Source organism: Parus major, chromosome 3, assembly GCF_001522545.3.
Source record: "Parus major isolate Abel chromosome 3, Parus_major1.1, whole genome shotgun sequence".
Lineage (NCBI taxonomy): Eukaryota > Metazoa > Chordata > Aves > Passeriformes > Paridae > Parus > Parus major.
In genome coordinates this window covers 108,332,357-108,351,969 of record NC_031770.1, presented here as the reverse complement: position 1 = coordinate 108,351,969, position 19,613 = coordinate 108,332,357, and the positions used below count along the sequence as shown (strand labels likewise).

General features: G+C 40.7%; 1 protein-coding gene across 1 annotated transcript in view; it reads left to right on the top strand.

Moving 5' to 3' along the window:
• The window catches only part of CDC5L (cell division cycle 5 like), a 30,955-nt gene extending 12,411 nt beyond the window's left edge, over positions 1 to 18,544 (top strand). Inside the window, exons 11-16 of the mRNA XM_015622474.2 lie at positions 9 to 173; positions 1,746 to 1,826; positions 2,076 to 2,321; positions 5,059 to 5,256; positions 16,774 to 16,986; positions 18,074 to 18,544. Of these exons, the coding sequence (XP_015477960.1) occupies positions 9 to 173; positions 1,746 to 1,826; positions 2,076 to 2,321; positions 5,059 to 5,256; positions 16,774 to 16,986; positions 18,074 to 18,178 (1,008 nt within the window). The 3' untranslated portion in view covers positions 18,179 to 18,544. The remainder of the gene's footprint in view (positions 1 to 8; positions 174 to 1,745; positions 1,827 to 2,075; positions 2,322 to 5,058; positions 5,257 to 16,773; positions 16,987 to 18,073) is intronic.
• Positions 18,545 to 19,613: the final 1,069 nt, after the last annotated feature.

Sequence of the window (19,613 nt, the reverse complement as noted above, 5' to 3'; positions counted from 1 at the left end):
TCCCACAGGAGAGGGAGTCTCGGGAGCACCTGCGCCTGGGGCTCATGGCCCTCCCTGCTCCAAAGAACGACTTTGAGATTGTTCTACCTGAAAATGCAGAAAAGGAGCTTGAAGAACATGAAGTAGATGAAACCTTTGTAGAAGATGCTGCTGACATAGAAGCCCGCAAGCAGGTCAGTGTGTGAGATGTGAATGGTGCCTTTTGTATAAAATAAAATGTGTTCTTTGTGTGGTTCCCACAATTTCACACCTGTTCAATGGAAGAGGTTCTTCTACAGGATAGCAAAGTAAAATGTAGCTGTTTTATTTGCTGCTGTCAGAACATACACACACAAATCAGTTTTCTCTCTAAATAATTTTCTAAATTTCTTAATGTTACATATCACATCATTTTCTGTCATGAAGTCCCTAAGAGTACCTGTGTCCTACCTCCTGCATTTGTCCCTCAGAAGATAAAAATTTATTTAAAGCTTTTTTCTACACTGGCACATGCTTGATTTTAAGCACATAAGAACTGTGCACTTTTTTCAGTTGCAGGTTATTCTCTTGAAGGTAAAAGCTGTTGTTTTTGAATGGTTAGACAGGTACATACAAACTCAGGCAGGCTGGTAGCACACAGATAAAAATCTACTATGCAGGGAATTGGTACCCTTGGCTGGTACCAGAGGATTACCCAGACAGCCAAGTTGTGGTCCCTGTTGTTTTTTGGTTTAGAATCAAGGAAGGCTGGATAAAGTACAAGCTGAAATTCTGCCAGTTAAATGGCTGTACTGGTCAGTAACCAGAGAAACTTTACATCTTTATAAAAACAGTCCCTTTTCTATTCATTGCTTAGCCTAAATTTTGTGTTCAAATCTCTTTCTGTTATATACCTTATATAAATATAAATGTTTTTTATAAAAATAAATTTGATTTTTGAGTTTAGAGAAGTTTCTGACAATGGCTATGCTTTGACAAGTGAACCAAATATTTTAAAATTTGGTATCTATAAATGGGGTAAGCATTTCCCAGAATTTGATTCCTAATGTGTCCTATTTGGGGACAAACATGTTTTATACATGTATATGTATGTCTTGTGCATACATACCCTAAAAAAAAGTCTGAATAAGTACAAGTAATGTATGTAGAATAGAAGAAAGAATCTGAGTTCTGCCATCATACAAGAGAGGAGCATCCTGCCTTCAAGTGGAGATGCTGGGATTAGAACATGGAAGATGTTGGACATTGTTCCTGAAGTTCCTGACAACACTGGCTTTTCATGTTACTTGTTGCTTGAAAGTGTATTGTAAAGAGAACTCTCATGTTTTTCCACTTTCACAAGTATTGTTTTAGTGAAATACCTACTTTAAGTCATTGAGGACAACAGAGTCGTGGCTGCTAATTTAAGAGTCTTTATTTCCTGGTGGATTTAATGTCTGGAGAATTAGAGCAGTTGTCACACATGGAGAATTGTGTAAAGAACGAAATCTTGCTGGAGTTGAGATTGGAGGAGAATTTGATGCCTGGAAATGACTTTTGAAGGTTTCTTTTTTCTTGGAGTTAGTCTGCTGTGCTCTTCCTATTCACTTTAGAGGTAGTAAATTATGTTGTCATCACATTATTTAGCTCTGGCTTAGTAACATGAAGTCTATATACTGGAAGCAATCTTTACTGCAATAATCAATTAGTTTTTATATCACATACATTCCTAGGCAGCATCTGATTGTCTTACAGTGGCTGGAGTAACACTTGGCTTGTTTGTTTAGGCTCTCCGAGAAGCGGAGCGTGCCAAGGAACTGAAGAGAATGCACAAAGCTGTGCAGAAGAACCTACCACGGCCCTCAGAAGTAAGTGGAAACAAAATTCACTGTTAAAGAACAAAAATTAAAAGGAAACTTCCCCAGCAGAGTTGTCATGATGTATTTCATCTGCACAGATGTTGAGATTGCTGCATATGTCCCACCACAAGGGATTTTGGCACCTGTTCTGTGGGATTTAGCTGATACATTAAATTCACACTTGAGTGGAGATAGATGAATTTAACATTATATTTGGTGTATATGATATTTACAAACTTTTTTTTCATTCCTGGGCAGGTTAATGAAACAATACTGAGACCCTTAAACGTGGAACCACCTCTAACAGACTTGCAGAAAAGTGAAGAACTCATAAAGAAAGAGATGATTACCATGCTTCATTTTGATCTTTTACACCATCCCTTTGGAGAACAGTTTACTGGTAAGAAAGGGAAAGGCCCAGGATTTGGAAGCAACAATGCAGAGCACATGGCTTACTTGGAGCAAAATCCTTACGAGAAGTTCTCCAAAGAGGATCTCAAGAAGGTGAGAATTGTGTGGCCCAAGGAGACTTAAAGTCTCCTTAGGATGTAGTTCTGTAATATTGGGGAAAAAAGCCTGCACAGAATCCAGCTGGGAGGTCTCCAGAGGGTTGTATGAAGAGCTGTAATCATAGAGTTGTTGAGGTTGGAAAAGACCTCTAAGATAATCAGGTTTAATTGTTAAACCAGCACTGCCAAGCTAAGTAAGGGTCAGTTAATAAGTAAGGATGATTTAAGTTCACATTCTCCTTTCTGAGAGCTGATGTTTATCTGGGCTTTTTCAGCAGAGTGATAAGAATGCTGTATTTGCCCATAGTCATTGTCACTGAGATAGAATTTCGAATGTGTTGTGGTTGCTTATCATTTTAAGTAAGGGTAAGAGCAATAATACCCCAACATTTACCAAATTCTACTTTGCTGTTTCTGTAAATTGCTGTTAAATCATTGAGGCATTAACCAGATGAGTTATCCACCTTCTGATGCCTCTGAATTTCACTCGTCCAGAATTACAAAGTATTTTCTTCAGAGCACTGCAGACCAAATAGGACAATGGTAGTCAGTTTGTACCTTGGAGCAGCAAATCAAGTTGTTTAATTATGCTTGTCAAGCTTGATCCAAGCAAGCTGTGCCAGTGCAGAGCCTGCTGGGCTGTGGCAGCTGATCTTACAGCCATACCTGGTCCAGAAGTGCTGAACAAGCACATTGGGCCATGGCTGGCTGCAGTGAGTGGGCGGCCTGGGCACTGTGTCCTGTTTTGCATTGTAATCCCAAGTTAAACAGCAGATCTGGAACAGGGTTCCAGTTCAGGGTGTTCATTTATTTAAGCAGCTACAGATGTTGCCTTTTGCTGCCAAGTGACAGATAGGCAGTTCTGTGGTTTAGCTCTTTCTAAGAGCTTCACCTGTGAAGCTGTGCCAGTAATCTTTGACCAAATGCCTACAGGAATAAAAATGAGTGAAAAGACCAAAATCACGTGCCACCAAATTGTCTGTCTCTCTAGACTTGTCTTCTGACAATACCTGTTGTATCTCTGTACCTAAATCCCCTGTACCTTTAAGGTGACTCTGAAGGTACACAAGCAGATTTTAAATCTATGTCCTTGACCATATCTGACCAATAAATTTAGAGCCTAAGAAGAGAAACACTGAACAGCATGTACTTCCAATTTGCTGTTAAATGAAAAATTATACTTCATGATCTCTTACCAGGAGACATTAAAGATGGAAAATATAGTTAGGTCGTGAATTTCATTGCCCTGACAGTGTCAGATTGTTCCCTTAGGATTGTTCTCTAAGTGCTTTCTCTGGTTGTTTTGAAGTGCAGCAAGAATCAGGTTTGCTATCACTTCCCTTAGAGACTATTACATGGTCCAGTAGTTTTTGTCTGGAAACTTTTCTTCGAAGTCCCTGGAAGTTTTGTCTCCTAACTGATGGGCAGAAGGTTTTTTTCATCCCTGCTCCTGCTTGCTCTCTTACATTCAGCACAGTATTCCCTCTTTGTCTAAAATCTAGCTCAAGACAGAAAATTTTCCTATCTCTGTTATCTCATCTGGGGGTTATTTATTTTGCTTTACTTCATTTGTTTTAGCATCTTTGTGCTAAAACATTTTAATGAAATACTCCTTTCTTTTCCTGATGCGCAGTTCTCTTTTGGGAAGGATTAGTGGTGCTGGGCACAGTGTGCTGAGCTCCTGAAGCTGGGAAACACTTCTGGTGCCACAAATAAATACCCTCGTGCAGTTCCTCACAGTGTGCTCATCTTGGCTAATTGAAATTTGTAACATTTAGCTTTGTCATGTGTGTTGTGTTACTCCTGTTTTATCTGTCTTGACCATCAAGAACAAGTAATTAATTTTCCTTTCTCTAGCATCTGTGGGATCATCTAATCTGGTGATACCTGAATTTCTCTCTGGTCAGTGTGCAGTTACAAAACATAACATCTGCCTGCAGTAAGATACCTACTGCTGATAGGGAAATCTGTTCTGCACCTCTAAATGCTGTTGAAAGAGAGGACATGGACATGCTCTTATAGCCAATGAAGTCTAGATTGGAAAAGATATTTTAGTTTTTTAGTTATTAATAAAATCAGAAGAACCTGGGTGCCAGTTTTGGCAGGCTCTTTGTCAGAAATATTAAGAGTTGTGAGACCAACAAGAATCTTTTTAGTTCATTTTAAACTTCATAAACTGAACTGGAAGCAGCAGAGCGTTCATGTCTCACCAGTTCTTCAGCCACAGAACGTGTTAGTTACAATCAGAGTTGTATTTCCTGCAACGGCGCTTACGCAGCTCACCCAGGAATGTTTAGACTCAACTTTCCAGGTTGTGTGGAGAAGGGCAAGCAAAAGGAAATGAAAAGTGATTTTTGTTTCACAGGACAGCTGCTTCTGTCTGTACAGTTCTCCCTCCCCTCAAGGTCCCTGCTTTTATCTCTGTTCTTGTGCAGCAAGATGAAGTATCTCACTGTGCCACAGCTTTCATTAGCCATGCCAGAGTGATGTCAGGTTTGGCCAAATTATATAAAATGGGGGATAGTTGTGCTGTGAGGAGCCTTCTAGCCTGGGTTTCATTTGTAATCCACAGCATCTGTGTTCGATTTCATAGTTAGCTTAACCTGATGGTGAGCTTTGAGTATGAAAAGAAAAGCTGCCCCCATGAATTGCACACTGAAGGTTTGAAAAGAAGAGGAATTTGCTTGTATCCTGTGTATTGTAACTGCAGTTTTTCTCATTCTTTTCAACAGGCACAGGATCTACTGGCACAAGAGATGGAGGTGGTAAAGCAAGGAATGGGGCACGGGGAGCTGTCAAGTGAAGCTTATAACCAAGTGTGGGAAGAATGTTACAGCCAAGTGTTGTACCTGCCTGGACAGAGCCGCTACACAAGGGCTAACTTGGCCAGCAAAAAAGACAGGATAGAGTCACTTGAAAAGAGGCTCGAGGTCAGTGTCACTTTTTTCTGCCTTTTGCACATACTTTTTTTTTTGAGCTTCCTAGGGTTTTGTCATGTTGGTTTTTTTTTTTTTTTTCTCTGTAGGAATTCAGTCAGGTCTTTTGAAAGGATTAATTTGAAAAGGTTGGTTGTTGAGAAATTTTCCTAGGGAGTTCATAGATGTTCTTGAAGTGTTTAAATCATCTTCCATCATCTTCCTCCTTAAAATATCCCCACACAGAGTATTCCCACACAGAGTTTCTCTGCACTATTAGTTGTAACACAGCTCATCCACTCCATTCTCTACTGGAAAGAAGGTCAAGTTCTGCTGTCTCTTAATTACATGTGGAATTTTTGAGTTTTCTTAATCTCTGTTGTGAATGGGTCAGATCTTTCTTAGTTTGCACTTGATTGTGGCCAGTATGAGGAGAAACCTCAGAGAAACATGCTTAAAAAAAAGCCATTTCTGTCCTGAAGTACCTCTCAAGTCTTCTTTTCAGTTTAACATTTGGTTTCTGACTATTACATACGTGAAGGTTAGATAGTCCTGAATTCTTGCCAGGCTGGCATCTTTTTCCAGTTTCAGAGATTCCCTCCAAAAAAGAGAACAATGGATGTTTGCTATCCCATTTCACTTTATTTATCAGACCCTTTGACACTGATTTCCCTTGCCCAGTCCTTTCTCTAGATTTTCACCCAAACACTCCATACAAAAAACCAAAACCAGACAACGTTCATGATAACAAGTAAGCTGGTCTGAAGCGGTTTCTTCCCACAGAGCATGTTTGTTCTGACTTGCAGTAAGTCATTAAATGTTTTCTAAAATAGCGTTTTAGCCTAAAAGTCTCTCTAAATTATGCAGGTATCAGGTTATTTTTTTTTCCCATGGTAAAAGGAAACTTTGCAAAAAAAGTTTCTCTGCATTTAACATGAACATAGCTACTGTTGCTGGAAGTAAACCTCCGCAAAAAAAAAGCCGCTTGAAATAAGGAGAGAGGCCAAAAAGGCAGAATTTTCACTTGATTCATGCACATGAAATACAAAGTGAGTGTGTGTTTTGTAAAGCCTGTCAGTCAGGAGCGCTGTCCAGGTACAGACCCCGCAGTTGTTAGCCCAGTTTCGGGGCAGGAGCAGCTCACCTGCAGGTATCCTGGGGGTTCGGTGTGAGCTGCAGAGCCCCTGTCGTGCTGCTGCTCACCCAGCAGAGAGCACCATTGCCCTGCCCAGCGCTGTGCCTGGCAGGCTCTCCGTGCTCTGCTCTCCCAAACCCGTGTGGGAGCTCTGCAGCAGCCCGGCTGTGCATGGCAGCGGGGCCAGGCGGGCACAACGCCAGCAGTCAGAGGGCTGCACCTAATTTGTGTACAAATGCTTTTGAAATTTAAATATCTTAGGTCCAAAACGACATTAGAAGGGCATTATTAAAGTTGCAAAGTCAAACAGTCCAAGTTAGGGAATGCACGAACAGCCTTAATTTGCCTATGCATATGCTTTTTGAGACAGTCTTTAATTTCATGATTGCAGCCTAGTTTTTCCACAGACTCATTTACTGCACAGGGTGGATGGTACTTGCTTAATGAGTAGCTCTTGAATATTTTGTTTTCTCTTAATTGTTTGGTGTGTGGCCCTGTGCCTTTTTCCTGCGCACAGTTTCTGCAGTCTAAATTGGTTACTTCTGTGTGGGCTTTCTTGAGTTGATTTCTGTCCTTCTCTTCCCAGTATTTGAATGAGTAGTTGGTGGTGGAATGCTTATTAAGGATACTGAAGCAAAGTAAGGTCAAGTTTTTAATTTATCAAACTCGTGTGTGTGTGTGTGTGTGTGTTCTAAATGGTCTTTGCTTTGCAGTCACAAGACAGTCACCCAGGAAGTAAAATACAAATCAGAGGTCTTGACAAGAAAAAGAAATTATTTGCTGCCAACATTGCATGGGACTCTGTGAAAGACACTTAAAAAATCATGTTAAATCCTGTTAGCTGTGTCCCATTAGGCTGAAGAAGGGGATCCTGCCCCTCTGCTCAGCCCTGGAGGCACATCTGGAGTGCTGTGTCCAGTTCTGGGCTCCTCAGGACCAGAGAGACCTGGAGCTCCTGGAATGGGTGCAGTGCCCAGTGACAAAGATGATGGAGGGACTGGAGCATCTCCCTGCCCAGGAAAGGCTGAGGGGGCTGGGGCTGTTCAGCCTTGAGAGGAGCCCCAGCTGAGAGGGGCCCTCATCCCTGGGTGTCCCTGTGAGCAGGGAGGGCTCAGAGCAGGGCCCAGGCTCTGCTCCATGGGGATCCAGCAATGGCACCAGAGGAACGGGCAGGGACTGATCCCAGCAAGTTCCACCTGAACAGGAGGCAGAACTTCTTCCCTGTGCAGTGACCAAGCACTGAACAGATTGTCCAGAGAGGGTGTGGAGTCTCTCTCACTGGAGATATTCCAGAGCTGCCTGGACACAGCCTTGTGCCCTGTGCTCTGGGATGACCCTGCTTGAGCAGGGAGGAGGGACCAGACTGTCCCTTCCAGCCTGACCCATCCTGTGTCTGTTATCACTCACTGCAGTGATGAGACTAGCTAATGTAGCTACATCCCCTTGGAGCTCAGAGTGCTGGTGGATGAGACTGACAGCTTGGTAATATTCCACACACAATCCTGTTCTCCCATTTTCCTGTGTTTCAAAATACCACCCCCCAGTCCAGGCAGGCACTGGGGCTGGCAGAGCCCTGTGCCTGCAGGTGCAGTGAGCACTGTTCTGCTTCTCACAGCTCACTGTTGTTGACTGCAGGTGGACTCTGTGCAAAGTTAGATTTGACCTGAGAATCTCTCCCAAGTGTGTGCAAAATGCAGTTTAGTGCAGCTCTGTGGCCTGACCCTAAAAGGCCCTTCCTAAAAGGAAGATATACAGTTTTCTTAAGCATAGGTCACCTGCTGAATTGTTTTTTAAACAATAAATAAAAAGCATAGCAGTTTAATGAACAAATAAATATGCAATAAAAAAGCACAGTTTTTTTTTTCCTACACCATTCTTAGCAATAACAAAGCCCACCTTCATTTTAATGTTTTTCCAAGGAAAATTTTCTGAAAGCAATATCAGTTGAAATAGATATTTTAATGGGAAGTATCAGACAAGCTTAATGAAAAGCAGGGATATTAGCTCAGCTTTCAGTACTCCAAGACACTTACTTGTACTCTTAGCTTTCTTTGGGAGAAGAGTAGAAACTGTAAAACAGTTTGCCAGCAACAGCAACTGATGTTGGTCAGTTTTGGGGGCTGCTTCTTCCTCTTTATAGTGCACTAAGATTGTTAGGGAAAAGAGCCATGAGAATGTAGTGATATTTGGCACAGCTGCACATGGGGAAGTCACTGTGTACTACTTCCATATGGGACTGCTGACACCCTGCAGATTCTCTGCAAAAAACCCAAGCTATTTCTGGGTCTGTCTTTGTTGCTCAGAGATTCCTGGCTGGATTGATGGTGTGGACACACACTCATCTTCCTCTAATTGTCCTGTTCTCACTGCCTGAGTGGTTTATGTTGACATGACATTTATCTTTCTCAAATGGATGCTGATATCACAAACAGATTTGTGCTGTTATTGATGAACTTGTGGAGGCAAAATGGAGCTGTTGTGGAGAGCTTCTGTTTGGCATGGTATCCTGTCCAGGCATCATCAGTAATGCACAGCTCATCAGTAGTTCTGATGTTGAAGTGTACTGCTGTGTATTAGTGATACTTTTCATTGCTTTGTTTTGAGGGTTTTGGATTCCTTGAGTGTGTTACTTATTGTGGGTTAGAGGATTAGTATGTGAACTTTCTTGCATTACAGATGGGGAGTTTCCAGTCTATGCAAGTGAATCCCTGTGACCTCAGTATATGTCTCTGGTACACCTTAGATTTTTCGAATTTTCTTATCTTTCCAGTAGCTTCTAGAAATCCAGAATATTCTTCCAAGGCTAGGCTACACTGCAGAGCAAGTGATTTCAGAAATCAAAGTTTTCTGATGCTTGCAGTAGTGTTGAGTAACTGCTTCAGTTCTCTGCAGTACCTTTTGCTCCCTTCTCTTCCAAACAATACATTTATAAAGAAAGGCATTCCTACTAACATATGTTAAATTTGGAATGTTAGAAGATAAAATGAGATAGTAAAGGCATCTATTTAACAGTTGCTTCCCTTTGTAGTTCGCAACATAGAAACTTCCTGCCATCTTTACTTTTCCTTTGAAGACAGTTAATAAAGTTGGCTTTCAGAATACAAATACTTTTATTAAAATTGTGGTAGTTAACATTATCATTTCAGTTGATTACTAAATTATAAATGCTATTGGAAGCCTACAGGGGAAAAGTTCAAGGTACACTGTATATGCAAAATACAGTAAATTGTCTATTTGCAGTATCCAAGATACATCAAGGTGAGATTTACCAAAGTGTTGATGTTTGCTTTTAATTGCAGCCCAAGTCCTCTGAATTAATTCAGATTAAAAACAACTTGCTTAGCTGGCATTTTATAGGTTACATGGTACACTCTGCTGCAGGGTACATCACTTAGTTTATTGGAGATTCTTTTAATTTCTCTCTAGTTTATGGGCTAAGGTTTGCAGTTTCTTTTGCATTTTCAGGTGTGCTGGTACTCAGAAAGCACCTGGAGAAAATAAGAGATTTTATGGGACTAGGAATAGAAAAGTTACTCACAGAACTAAAATATGGTGAAAATCCTGAGTATCATTGCTTTTATGGCCGCATGTTTGATTTTGTGCTAATGTCTTGCATTTGTGGAATACACTTCTTTTAATAAGGTCTGTTGGGAATGTAGTTGGCACCAGAGGATCACATCAGTAAGGTATCAAGGGTCTTCACTGTCAGATTGTTCAGAATCTGCTAACTTAGCATGCTTAGAAAAAAAGTTCAGGATTGACAAAACTTCCATTGCAAAGGCCTTTGCACACCCTCACTGTTCAGAGCTGACTGCTTTGGGATCACCATGGGGCTTCTGCTGTATTGAGAGGGAGCCAGGCTCTTTGCCAGCTCCTTTATTGCCTGAGCTTTCACAACCTTGTCAGCCTCTGGAAGAGGCCAGTGCCGGCACTCTGGGTGTGCAGGGGTAGTGTTTGAAGGTAATTACACTGTGCTGGCTGCCCTGTGACCTCATCAGAGCCAGCAGTAACCCGGGTTTGCTTGTGGTTAATCAAAACTCCTGGCCTCTGCTGGGTGCTGCTGTCTGTGATCTTAATGCAAGGTTTTTCTTTTCCAATGAGTAGTAGAGAGTTTCCAAAAAAGTTTAGTAAAAACAAATTGTTCGGTTTTCATCATAAACTACTCTATTCTAGTTTCTGTTACATGTTTCTGCTGTGATTGAGATAGGATCCTTGAATCATTAAATTTGGAAAACACCTCTAAGATCACCAAGTCCAGCCATCAACCTTATTACCCCACCATCTTGCTCACCTCTAAACCATGTCCTCAAGTGCCATGTCCACACATTTTTTGAACAGTTACAGGGATGGTGACTTCACCACTCCACTGTGCACTCTGTTCCAATGCTTGGCAATCCTTTCCATAACATTTTTTTTTCCTAATGTCCAGTGTAACCACCCTGCAATTTGAAGCCATTTCCCCTCATCCTGTCATTTGTTACCTGGGAGAAGAGACTGACACTGCCCAGTCTAGCATCCTTTATTTGTAGGGAGCATATATGGGTATCACTCATAAAACTGCTAGTCTTAGAAACCGTTCCCAAATAAAAATCTTCAAAGTGGACTTCAGTGTCATGGCTGTAGATCAGCAATGACTGCTTTACTTACACAGTAACTTTCCTACATTATTCTAGTTCTAAGTAGTTGGATGCTGTGAAGCCCTGTAGGAACACTTGCTTTTCATATACCCTATATTGTCTTTACTCAACAGTCACATCGACTCATGGTCATTGTCATTGAAGAAAAGTCATAATTTCTGGAACATTCTTCAGGGGGACCATGCTCTTGGGTCATTAATTTGGCTGTAAGTAGAGAGAATATTGTTCTGCAGATTTCAGTAAATCATAGTGGTACAGGATCTATGTGACAAAGTACAGTATAGGAGTTTATCTGGGGCTCCCCTATTAAACTGGGAAAAGGCAGTGTTATATTTCTATGCAAGCTCTGAACATCTGGTCTAATTTCAGTTGGGAAGTTGTAGTTGCTTATCATCAATGCATTAAATTAAGGATTTTTTAAAGTGAATCTTTCCATAAAAATCTTCATGTGATCCTAGTCAACTAGAATTAATTTCTGCTTTTTCATGTCTTAACAGCTACAAGCTCAGTCCCTCTTTGACTGCTCTGATCCTGATCAGCACCTTTACTTCATGATCCTCATTCTCTCTCATACATTAAGTAAAGCACCTTACTGGAGGTGAGATGTTCATGGCCAGGTTGGGCTTGGACTTGGGCTTGGAGCAGCCTGATCTAGTGGAAGGGGTTCTTGCCCATGGCTGGAGGGTTGAAATGTTTAGATCTTTCAGGTCCCTTCCAACCCAACCAGTTCTCTGATTCTGTGATCTTTAGTGTCACAGCAGAAATGTGAAATTGTGTCAAGCCCTTGGAGTAGTTTTGGTCAATGAGCTGAGCTAATATTGTTTAATAGATTGAGGCCACATTGTTCTACAGTGGACATGCAATTTTGGTTTGATACTAACTCCAAGTCTCAGTTTCCAGCAGAGTTGACTTGTACTAACTTAGGGGTAACTCAGGCTCTATGGAGAGTTTTGCATGGTCAAACTCTAGACAGATATAACAATATTTCAAACCAAAAATGGAGAATTCTGTTCAAGAGCTTGGAACTGAAAAAACATTTTTAAGTAGAGAAGTTAATGATTTTTATTTTTTTTTTAAACATGTTGTTGTTGAGTGCACCATAAGCTTGTAAAGGCAGATGACCCCAGCATGGCCAGAGGATTGTTTAGTGTGGGGGTCCTTGTTGTCCCTGGAGTGGTTGGACATGCCTGGCCTGGAGCACAAGCTGCTGTTGAGCTGAGCGCCCAGACACTGCAGCTGAGCCAGCACAAGCCAAGCTCACAAGCCTGCCATTCCAATTAAGTTAATCCATCTCCTGCCAGCAGAACTGAATTTGGGAGGGCCATGTGTGGGTCTGAGGTGAGGAAGGAAGTTACAGTAATGTTTAGAGTAGTCCTATGTATGTTCCAAGAGTACCCTGCTCAGCCGGCGTAGCTGAAGCTGGCAGAGGATTTCTCTGTGATGTTGTGATGATGTTGATTCTCCAAGGTCACAGAACAGGTTGGTTTACTTTGACTGTAGCTCTGCTCCAAACATGCAGCAGTTTTTCTTCCCTGTTTGTTTAATCCATCCAGCATGATTAGGAAGATCAATTAAAAAGACAAGAGAGATTAATGCTGTTCAGGGATTACCAGAAGCTCCACATTAAAGGAAAGGAAAACAAACCAGTCAGTACGGCAAAAAAGCCCTTGGAACTCAGGAGGGGTGTCCTCAGTAGACCTGGTGAGATGAGAAGTCTGAAAATGCAGTTTTTAAGGCACTTGAGCTCTTCCTTCCTCAGGGTCAGTTTTTCTTAAATCTTTCCCAGTGGATATTTGTTCTCATAAGGAGCCCTTCGTTGTCCTTAGTTAAACCGTACAGCTAACCTCCTGTGGTAGTTTGACATTAATTGACATCTAGGGAAGGAAGTAAGAACTATCTAAAATTTCCTTCCCAAATTTAAGTCCCTCTTCCTTTCTCAGTAGCTGTAAGAACAGATGAATTTTTCACAATGAACTTCGTTATATTTAAAGCAGGGTGTTATGTCTTCTTTTTCTTTTTTTTGTGTTAGGCAGAGGGAAAACAAACCAAACAAACCCTGGTAAATCCAGTCAGTCTCCCTATTCTAGATCATGTTTTCGAAACCTCTGGTTATGTCTGTTGCTTTTTTGGCTCTTTTGTCTGCTGCTTGTTTTGGTTTCTCTTCCTTGGTTCTCTAGTGCAGTACTGAAAACTGAACACCACTTTACAAGTCATGAAGGAAGGCTTTTACATCAGAGATTTGTGATGGGATGAGGCTCTCACACTTGCCTTAACATCATATATCATCTTACCCTGTGTCTGTACAAGCTGTTCTCATTTTGCTGTAACTGGTATAAAAGTCAGCAGAACCAAAGCTGGCCAAGGAACAGTACAAAATAAATAAGTGGAGAAATCTTTCAAATGTCTTTACTCTTTCTGTTAGGTTCAGGGGGAAATGGTAGTCAGATTTTACTCAAATCTATTTCTTTGCTTTAAGCAAATAATGTAGACTACTGTTTAAACACACCTCTTTATAACTGCTTGGAATTTTTAGCTTGGTATCTGAGCCTTAAAATTTTATGAAGCTTGAACTGAAATTATATGCAGTTGTTGGCACTAATGCAGCAGTCAGCAATTTTTAATAAATAGTATTTGTTACAAAAGCTGAGACCTCCTTTTGACCTTTTCGTAGTAGGTCCTAAAATTTTGTAGTTGAGAGGGAGGGGAAAAGGTGGTGAGTGTTCACATTTCTCCATAAGCAGAGAAGGAAGAAAGGGCTGTTATTTCTGCGTTTAGATACTTGGGAGGTTTTTTCCTTTTCTTTTTGTTTTTTTTTTTTTTTTCTTTTCACAGCAGTAAGGCCTATGATAATCCAAGATGGACAAGAAACTGAGTAGAAAAGCAATATAGCAGCATATAACCTTAGGAGCTCTAGTAGTTAAGGGTCCAGTATCCAGACCAACTCAGAAATATTAAGTCCAGTTCTCATTGTCTGAAAATTTCAAGTGTTCAAATAATCAGGGTCTGAACTGTAATAAGTATTAGACTTGAATTGCCATTGTTAAAAGTTTTACATTTAAAAATGCTCTATTATATCAAACACCTTAAGACAGTAAACATTTAGGGTGGGATTGATCTACCTGGTCTTGGATAACAGTGTCTGAACAGTTTGTGCTCCCATCACCATCAGTGAAGGTGTTTAACCTTTTCCCAAGGCCCTGGATAAGATGAGCCGTGCCCTGGCAGTGCCAGTTTCTCCCCTGATGACAGAAAGACCTTCTGTGACAAGCTCAGATGTTGGTGTCTAAAGCCAAACAAAGTGAATCCCAACTGAAGAGTATAAAAGTGGAAAACCAAGCCAGTACTGCCCCTGCTGCTGGTGATAGTTGGAACATGGGGATAATTCAGGGCTTGTGACCACAGTGCCCTGATCCAGTCCCTTTTCTGTATGGTGGGGATAGTGCTGATAACTGTATTTATATCCTCAGGTACTCAGTGTTTAAAATTGTATTAGAAAATTAGGTTGTTGAGAGATCATAGAATCACAGAAAGGTTTGGCTTGAAGGGATGCTCAAGCTCAGTTTGTTCCAACTCTCTGCCATGGGCAGGAACACCTTCCACCAGACCAGGTTACCCAAAGCTCCATCCAGCCTGGCCTTGGACACTTCCAGGGATGGGGCAGCCACATCTCTGGGCAACCTGTGCCAGTGCCTCACCACCCTCTCAGTAAAGCATAAGCTCTTCACTCAGATTGACAGAACAGTGGAACTTCTCTAAATGGTTTTATTTTTTAGCCTGCTCTGAAGAGCGACATTGTGATGGGGGTTTCATTTCACACCAGCCATACTCTATGTTGTCTGTAATACTAGGAGCAGCATGGACAATTGATCTTTGTTACACTAGGCCTCTGTTGCAAACAACATTCTCTTGGCCTGTGCATCCATCTAGTCCACGATCTCTAAATGTCAGTGGTGCTCAGCACACATTTTTCATGCAAGAAACAGTAATTGGAAAATAGTTCATTGACCGCACAGCTGTATTTGTTGTTGCAGTAATAGCATATTATTTACCAATGAAGACATTTAAAGCTTTCATACTTTTCCATCAGAGAGTATCCTCACAAATCCCTAATCTATTTATTTAATTTTCTCTAGATTTATATAAATATTGAAAAAGAGGCGCCTTTCTGTATGCTTAAAGCACCTTGGGCATAGCTTAAGTCTACATTGCAAACAGAGTTTGAAAAGCGTAGCAGTCTGCATCGCTCTCCCCAGGAGCAAACTAGACAGCTCAGAAAGTCAAATTCCTCTTTCACTCACCCATTAACAGTTTGCTCCCTTGACCATTCACTTTGTTTATCTCTGCACCACCAAGTAAAACTGTTCTAAATGAGTGAATAAATTGTTAAGGAGTAGGAGGGCACTCTACAGAAACCTGCAGCTGTGTAACAGAGGGTACTTCAGTACGGTTGGAGGGCTGATGAAATGCACTTTGCAGTGGCTTGGTGTGTAAGACTGTGATGGCTGGCTGTAGCTGTCACTGTAAAAGACAGATCCCTCTTCAGTAGTTCCTTCCCAAAAGAGTTCCATTTCTTTAGTAATAAATGATATATTGGGTAACTGTAGCAATGAAAAGGTGCTGCATTTTGGTTGGTTATTGGTAATTTCTTTGTATATGAGAAAGTTCACCAGCAAAGCTTTGATTTTTAAAGAAACAAGGTAAGGATTGGTGACTCAGACATTGTGGTTCTGAATTATTTTTTAATACTTGAGAAACTTTCATGTTATATATCATGTCCTGCACTAATATATCGTTAAGTGTGGCAAAAATCAAAATCTTAGAAGTTTGATTCCATTTTTCTTGAGCTTGGCATTCTTCATACAGTCCTTTCTCAAAAAAAGGATTTTATTTTGTTGTTCTGTTTTTTTTTTTAAGGAAGTAGCATTAAAAAAGCCTCAACAAGGAACCTTATGTCCCTGCTCAGAGGTGTGAGTTGTTGCACCTCACTTCAGCTGTGCTTAGTGGTGGAGGTCTGTGTTCTTTTGTGGTTTCACAGGATCATAGAATGGCCTGGGCTGGAAGGGACTGTAGAGGTCATCTCATTCTACCCCCTGCCATGGGCAGGGACACCTTCCACTGTCCCAGGTTGCTCCAAGCCCTGTCCAACCTAAACTTGGACACTTCCAGGGATGGGGCAGCCCCAGCTTCTCTGGGCACCCTGTGCCAGGGCCTCACCACCCGCACAGGGAGCAATGTCTTCCAAATATTTAATGTTATCCAGTCTCCCATCTTTAGACCATTTGTGATTGGGATTCAGTGCTACAGATTTCTTTGATGCCTTCTTCCAGGTTTTAAATATTCTGATGGCCATTTCATTATTTTAGGGCTCATTTAATTTTACCCCAGGTGGAAAAGTACACAAAGACTTCTGTTACCTTTGCTATTTGTAAATGATTTATACAACTTTTATAACATGTTAACACAAATATGTTCAATTATTGATGTTTTGTCCCAGTTGACAGAATTTTGTCATTTGTGTCACTTGTCTGTTTATAGATTTTGTCTGGAGTACAATTTTAGAGATGCACTATGTCTATTATAAAGATTTTAATACAAAAGTCTAGGTTGTTGTAAAATGTGCAATATGATTATTTTAACAGAAATCAAAGAACTTGATCAACTCAACACAATTCCACAGATACATTTTTACTTTTTTTATTTTTTCCCTCTTGAATTTTGAGTTCTGGGTAACCAAAACAACTCTTGGGTTCCTTCTGGCAGATCAACAGAGGCCACATGACCACTGAAGCCAAGAGGGCTGCCAAGATGGAGAAGAAGCTGAAGATCCTTCTTGGTGGTTACCAGTCTCGGGCAATGGGGCTCATCAAGCAGCTGAATGATCTGTGGGACCAGATCGAGCAGGCCCACCTGGAGCTGCGGACCTTCGAGGAGCTGAAGAAACATGAGGATGCTGCCATCCCTCGGAGACTGGAGGTGAGATTCCAAAATCCAGGAGCTGAGGTCAGACACAGGCACCTCATGGAAAAGATGTTTTTCCAGTGCATGAGCTCTGAGCCTCACAGTCTGAGCTGGTATCAAGTTTTTAATGTTCCCTTAAAATCTTGCTTTTGGCTGTTACCAGATTCATCTGCCTTTTACTTCAGTATCAAAGATTCTGTGATACACATATTAGAGGCTGGGACTAATCTGTCAGTGTGTTCTTTAACTTTGGGGGTTTTTTATTTCCTTGTGTGGTTTATTTTATAAGCCTTCTGCAATGCATACAGCACAAGTTCCATCTCTCTCTCAATTTGGTTTTTCAGTTTTAATTACTATTAGAATTTCAAGTAAATCTGAAACTTGTCGAAAATCTCCTTCTTCCTTAAAAGTCAGTCTACTAAATGTATACCTAAAATCACTGCCTTGGAGCCATTTTTCTTGGTTTAAGGATCTCCAGGATACTCTCCTTTCATTCAGCTAATGAGACAACCCTTAATCAAGACTCAGTCCTAAGTTTGAGCCAGTGCCAGCCTTTCTTTCCAAGGAATAAGTGTTCACCTGAGCACAATTTTTATTGTAATGTGGTTTTCCTCCAGAACAGAGGCTTCCATTGAGGCTTAGATATTCTCAACCACTTACTATAAAAAAGATAAAATGCATCAGTGCTTAAAACTGATTTTGTGAAGATGATGTAGAAATACTTATAGATGTGTCTACAAACTCAGAAGTGATTATTTAATTTAGTGAAAGACAACAGTTAAAACATATTAAATCACTTGATAGCTGCTAATAGCACCTATTTTTAGTAAATGGCAAGGTTCCAATTTGAAATCTCTCTTTTTGAAGCATTTGATCTTAGCTTCTGTCAAAAACATGGTGACAATTGAAGATAACTGTGATTATTGATACTTTACGTCCACTGCTCTGTTTTACATTTATATTTAATGTAAGTAATTTTAGCAATGTCCTGTCTCAATTCTGAGCTTTTCTTCTGAAGGAACTAAAATACAACCTTTGGTAATGATCTCCATGGGTGAGACTGGTGGAAAACTGACCGGTTGTTTAATGATGTTTTCCTTAGTGTCTGAAGGAAGATGTGCAGCGACAGCAGGAGAGAGAAAAGGAACTCCAGCAGAGATTTGCTGACTTCATGTTGGATAAAGAGACTTTTCAAGCAAAGTATTAAAGCACAAAATTCCATCTGTCACTGATGTAACATTTCTAAAGTGTGCAGATACTTCTCCAGCAGCTTTTGCCAGCAGTTGCAGAAATCCAAGTGTAGTCTGCTGTTTCCATCTTGTCAAGTTTTGTTCCTTCAGTGGACTGTTCCAAATGCTCTAGGTATGAATAGCTCTGGCCAGTGTTAAAAGTGGGATTGAAATGTCCAAAATTTTATTGAAGGAAAAGAAAAATCACTCTGGTATGATTTTAGCCATTTCTTCATTTGCTAGGGTTATCACGTTATTCCTAGTGTTTTACCAGTCTTAAGACCTGTAAGATACATGCAGAATAATGTCTTTTGAATAAACCTGGAATGTTAAAAAACAGTGAAGTAATGATGTCTGTATTTTAACTAAAATTGAATCTTCACATATCCCAGCCCTCCTTTGTGTTTCTGGTCTTCCCTCTGCTGCTGCCTTTATTTTCCATGACTAATTTGTAATAGGAATTACCTGTGCAGGATAGCTGTTGGCCAGGTAATAAATACCATGTTCCCAACTCTTCTCTGTGCTTGTGAATATACACTCCCAGCTTTATCAGGTGCTCCAGTGGTCACACTGGAATAATCTCCCCATCCTAGAACCATGGTAAGGATAAGTGTTATAGAGACATCCAAATAGAGCCATAGATCTCAGCAGAAAATACGCTGTTAAATTTTCTGAGTTAATTTTTATAAATCATCTGCTTTGTTACCCATGGTGTGGGATGGGAAAGAAGTTCTGTGTTTGCTCCTCTTCTCCTTTCACCCTATCTCAACAGGATTGTATTGCTTTGTCCTGAAGGGAAAGGATGGAATTAGGGAAAGGCAGGAATGTGTATACACTTTGGGTCTTTTGAGCTGTGGCTTATGGAAAGGCACAGGGAAGAATGCAAAACTGTTATTAGCAGCACAAAATTCAGCAATTAAATACATCCAGTAACATACATCGTGCAATTTTGCTTGGATATATTTGAAATTTAAATGGGGATTTTGCTGCCTGGAATTTTTTGATTGCAGTGTCACTTTGCTTGGGCCTTGGAAATGTTACTGCAGAGCCCTGGGGTCAGGGTTGTACCTGTGTAGCTCTGTCAATGCCATCCATGGAGATCAATCATTATCAGATTTTTCTGATAATTATTTTAATTAAAAATTCACATTTTTTTAGATGTAGCCTGGGTGAGTCCTGCTGATCACTGACAGTAGGGTCAGTGAAGCAGGGACTCCTACACTGGAGTAGAGACACAGCCAACCTTGGAATATCTTTCCCTTTACTCACCAGGACATCATTCTTCTGAAGTATTAATGCAATTATAGACTACATTCTTCTAGAAATGTGTTAAATATTTAACTAAGCCAGAACACATCTGGAATGAAGTATTAAGCATCAATCTTGTAGCATATGGGGTATTTTAGCCTGGAT